At 56.6% G+C, this 5,122-nt stretch overlaps 1 protein-coding gene across 1 annotated transcript; it reads right to left on the bottom strand.

The window, feature by feature from the left end:
• Positions 1-2,904: 2,904 nt before the first annotated feature.
• Positions 2,905-4,590, bottom strand: POSPLADRAFT_1052571 (hypothetical protein; the record flags this gene model as incomplete). The annotated part of the gene is made up of 3 exons (XM_024480280.1): positions 2,905-3,510; positions 3,564-3,920; positions 4,567-4,590. The coding sequence occupies 3 exons, from the start codon at positions 4,588-4,590 to the stop codon at positions 2,905-2,907; spliced, it is 987 nt and encodes a 328-aa protein (XP_024342693.1).
• Between the last annotated feature and the right edge of the window lie 532 nt (positions 4,591-5,122).

The following is a 5,122-nucleotide window of genomic DNA, read 5'->3' as shown; positions in this document are numbered from 1 at the left end:
GCTCTGGCTTGAGAACCACCTGATCGGTGTTATCGTCCTCATCGCCGATCTGATGGTCTGATCGACGCGACAGGGCATCAGCCTTTCCATTGGACGTCCCGGCCTTGTGCGTGATGCGGAAGTCGAAGCGAGCTAGGAACAGCGACCATCGCGCTTGACGGCGCGTGAGATGTTGGGATGTACGCCAGTACTCGAGGTTCTTATGATCGGTCACGATCTCGAACTGATTGGGTAACCCCTCAAGGTAGTGGCGCCAATCGTCTAGCGCTTCAATGATCGCGAGCATCTCCTTATCGTAGATCTCGTAGTTCCGCTGTGCCGGATCCATGGCATGGGATCTGAAGGCAATGGGATGCCATTTGCCGTCATCCTGCTTCTGCATCAATACGCCGCCAGTGGCGTACCCCGAGGCATCAACCTCAATGCGCGTTTCCCGATTAGGGTCGTACAGCGCCAAGACTGGAGTCGTCACGAAGAGCCGCTTGAGCTCATCGAAAGCGTGCTGCTCCTCTTCACCCCAATGCCATGGGTCATTCCCTGTGAGTCGGTCGAGTGGTCGCGAGATCTTAGCGAAGTCTTTGATGAAGCAGCGGTAGAAATTGGAGAACCCCCGGAACTTCTGAACGTCTTTTTTGTTCCGGGGTACCGGCCACTCATTAATTCCTTTAAGCTTCGCGGGATCCATCGCCACCTCATCGCCACCGAACACATAGCCGACGTAGTCGACCTTGGGAACATCCCATTCGCACTTCTCAGGCTTCAGGAACAGATCATTGTCCTGAAGGCGACGAAGAACCTCGCGTGTGACCTTCTCGTGCTCCTCCTTGTTGGTGGAGAAGATGAGTATGTCATCCAGGTATACGAGGATCTTGCCACCAACAATGAGATCGTGGAATATCTCGTTCATCATTGCCTGGAAGGTCGCAGGGGAATTGGTGAGGCCGAAGAACATCACCAAGGGCTCGTACAACCCTCGGTTAGTCACGAAGGCCGCCTTCCATTCGTCACCGGCCTTGATCCGGACGTTATTGTATCCCCATCGGACGTCGAACTTTGTGAAGAGTGTAGCGCCGCGGAGCTTATCCACCATCTCGGCGATCAACGGTAAGGGATAACGATTCTTGACCGTGATCGCGTTCAACCGGCGGTAGTCCTGTACGGGTCGAAGTGTCCCTTCCTTCTTTTTGATGAAGAAGAAGGGGGACGAGATCGGTGACTTCGACTCCCGTATATAGCCTTTCGCTAACTGCTCCTTTAGGAATTTGTCCAATTCCTCCTGCTCGTTGTTCGACAACGGGTATACCTTCGAATGGAAGGTCGAGTAGCCGGGCACGAGTTCGATTGCATGATCGTACGGCTTCCTTTCGGGTAACCGTTCCGATGCTTCCTTGGAGAAGACATTCAGGAACTCGTGGTACGGTTTAGGCACCGACTCCTCGGCGGTTTTAACGACCTTCTTTTTGATCTCTTCCTCCGCGAACAACTGGGAGTATGTATGCCCTGCTGCAGCGAACAGCTGAGGAGCGCCAGGAAGCGTGACACCTTGCTCCCAGGCTTCGATCAAATCGGCCTCATCCCACTCTACCTCCCGATCTTCTTCGGGTTCGAAGTCCGGGAGTACTTGACTCCGGCAGGCACCTATCACCGGTCGTTTGGACTTCGGCGAACGCCTGCGCGCCGTGGGCCTGACCCCCGTATCACGCACAGTCGCTGCTTGCTCCATTCGGCCAATCCTCCTGGCACTGCATGTTTCAGGGCATCGCGACAATTTGAGGGAGCCCTTCTCCCAATCTATTTCGGGGTTGTGCTCGCGTAGCCAATCCAACCCGACGATCACATCCTCTGGACCGATGTCCGTGACCGTGAACACCGTCTTCTCGACGTGCTCTCCTATATGCATCTGTAGCACCGCTACCTCCGAGATGCTTCCGTCCTTATTCAGGGTGCCGTCAATATTATACAGCGGAATTGGTTCCTTCAACTTCCGCGTCTGCACCTTATTTTCTAAAATGAACCGCTTGTTAATGAACTTCGTGGTGGCCCCGCTGTCCACCATAGCGATTACGTCCTTGTGCCGTCTTTTCCCTTGAAGTCGAACTGGAATGTGAAAGTGTTGGGACCCCTGGTCCAACTCATACACCATTGCAGTTGATAATATATTATAACGATTACATGATATACCCGGCCCGACGCGTGCGGCACGAAGCGCGGACCGGATCAAAAACCCTCCTCCTTCATCGCCCGATAGTGTTCGAGCTCCTCGCGCATCGACTGCACCTGTGCCATTAAGTCCGCCAGCTCCGATTGCTCGGATTTCGCTGAAGCGGCACTTATACTTGCCGAGGGTGATGTCGTGACGGGGGCGCTTGTCGCAGCCTGGGTGGATCCCGAGGCAACCGTAGCCCGCGCGTCGGTGCGTTTTGTGTAAGGCTTGTCCTTACAATTGGGGCACTCGAAGCGTCGGTACCCTTGCTTCCCACAGCCGAAGCATGTGCCGGGGAAGTTGCCTTTTCCGACGGCCGCATTGATGCTGGCCGAAGCTGCATGCGTCGAGGGTGCACCACCACGTGCCCCACCGCGTCCTCGACCTCGGGCCGAGAAGAAGTTATTTAGCTCGGGCCGACGAGCCCGGCTAACGTCGAGGATTTGCTCGACCTCGGTGGCGCGCTTTTCAGCGGCTTGCCACGTGGCAAAGGTTTCGAGCTCGATCTTGCGGTAGACGCGGGAGGGGATGCCGCTCAGGTACTTGTCGCGTAGCTCCAGGTTCCCATACCCGGAACGGTCCGCCGGACCCTTGAACAGTGCAGAGAACTCTGCGGCGGTGCGCTTCTCGCGCATGGTTTTGTCGGAGCAGAGTTTGGTAAGCTCCACCTGTGCCGCAGCGGCATCGTCGAGATTGCCAAATCAGGCCTTGAATGCCTGAAGGAAGGCTTTTTCGTCGACGAAGGGGGTTGTCGCTCCCTGGATCCCGATTTGGACGGAGGCAAGCTGGGAGAAGATGGGGGTGGCCCAAGCTCGCGCGTCTCCATCGAGGAGACTGAGGGCAACCTGGATCTTCAGCTCGAGGGAAGAGAGGGCCGTGTTGATCGTCCAGTAGATGAGCAACTGCGAGATGAAGCGGTTGCATTCGATCACCGACTTTCCATCGTATCGGAGCGGGAGGAGGAGCTTCAATGTCTCCTTATCAGGGACTGCAGCGGGAGAGGACATTATCGGCGACGAGGGGGACGAAGGACTGCCCGCGGACGGAGGCGACTGTTGTGACTGTCCGCCGGGCGAACTTCTCGAGGAACGAGTGCTTGAGCGGCCTCGCGGCGGCGACGGCGGTGAAGCCGGTTGAGGAAGCCCGGAGGCGGGGTGACGTAGGACAGGGACTGAAGTCGAGGCGGTGATCGCTGACGACGAGCTGGCCCAAGAATGCGGCGGAGTGTCGCGGGGCTCGGTTTTGGGAGGCCTTTCCAGCCGCGGCCCCAAGGAGGGCTGGGGGATCGCTTGAGGGGTCGCTGAAGGCTGTGCGACTGCCTCAGTTCCTCGAGTGAGATAGGGATCTCCTCGCGCTTGACCTGTACTGGCGACAGGTTGGGGGATGCGGGTGCCTGGCGAGGCAGGTCGGGATGGGACGGGAGTGACGTGGCGAGATGTAAATCTCGAGGTGCCAGCGTACCGGAGTGCAGGGCCGCGGGGATGTTGGACCCGTCGGATTGGTACGAAGTGTCCTTCGTCAACAGTGATGGATCGTGGAGTGCGATTAGGGCACGGTTGCCGATCACAGATGAAGAAGGGAGGTCTGTCTTCGCTGCTCTTTGGGTCGTCACGAGAGACGTCGACCTGATCCTGGGTGTCGAAGGCGTGCTCAAGTCGAGAGCAGTCGAAGAATTCGTCAGCCACGTTGATGGGGGGAGGAAGGGGAGGTGTGCGTGCTACGAAAGGCCGTGCTAGCTAGCTTACACCTACGGCGCCCGAGGTAACACTAGGGTTCGCAGTTCACGTGGGGCCCAGTACTGCTTTTGGCTAGTATGCAGCAGGAACCTAAGCCACGCGTCCGTGAGGACAAGTACCGCCCACTGAAGTGCAGGTACTGAAGAGTTCGTTCCCTTAAGTGGTGGCGATGTATAGTACGCTATCTAGGTATCGTAGGGTACAGTAAGGGTGCGCACCACCCAACCTATAGGAAGTGAATGTGAGTTTGTGGGAGTCCCGAGGGACGCCGGCAGCTGTGGAGAGTTTCGACCTGATGTCGCGACTTGAGGTCAAGCGATAGGGGAAGATCTGAAAGCTGGGGGCGTCCGACTAAATCTCACCGAAGCGATGGTGAGCAGCGCTCAAACCTAAGGCTAGGGACAAGTAAGTTAGTATTGAATAAGTAAGTAAGTACAGGGGCTTTGTCACGAGTTGGTACGGCGCCTAGCCGTTTTTTTAATTTTTTCCTTTTCGCGGGCTCGAACCCGCGACCTCTGTACTACCTGCCTGATATGGACGCATCACTATCTACTGTACGATTAGATTAGATGGGGCGGCAACGCACGGCACAGCTCGGGCCCCGCTGACACAGCCGCTCTGACTCACCGGCCCCCGGGGCCGCGTCGGCATGCTGCGCACAGACCAGCTGCGCACGGACCAACGTGCACAGCCTGCCCTAATCTCCCCCTGTATATAAACCTGCCTCTGCTGCCCTAGGGACCTCAGTTTCGACCTCTTGTCCCTAGGTCAGTAAGCCCCTGTACTTACCTACTTATTCAATACTAACTTACTTGTCCCTAGCCTTAGGTTTGAGCCTAGCTCACCATCGCTTCGGTAAGATAAGTCGAACGCCCCCAGTGTTTGGTTTTCCCCTGTCGCTCGACCCTAAGTCGCGACATTAGGTCGAAACTCCTCAACGCTGCCGGCGTTCCAAAAACACTCATCTTTCCTCTCCCATAGGTTGGGTGGTGCGCACCCCTACTATACCCTACGATACTTAGATAGCCTACGATACATCGCCACCACTTAAGGGACGAACTCTTCGGTATCTGCACTTCAGTGGGCGATACTTGTCCTCACGGACGCGTGGCTTAGGTTCCTGCTGCATACTAGCCAAAAGCAGTACTGGGCCCCACGTGAACTGCGAACCTTAGTGTCTTCT

This window comes from Postia placenta, assembly GCF_002117355.1.
Source record: "Postia placenta MAD-698-R-SB12 unplaced genomic scaffold POSPLAscaffold_2, whole genome shotgun sequence".
Taxonomy (NCBI): Eukaryota; Fungi; Basidiomycota; class Agaricomycetes; order Polyporales; family Adustoporiaceae; genus Rhodonia; species Rhodonia placenta.
This window is presented reverse-complemented; position numbering and strand designations above follow the sequence as displayed.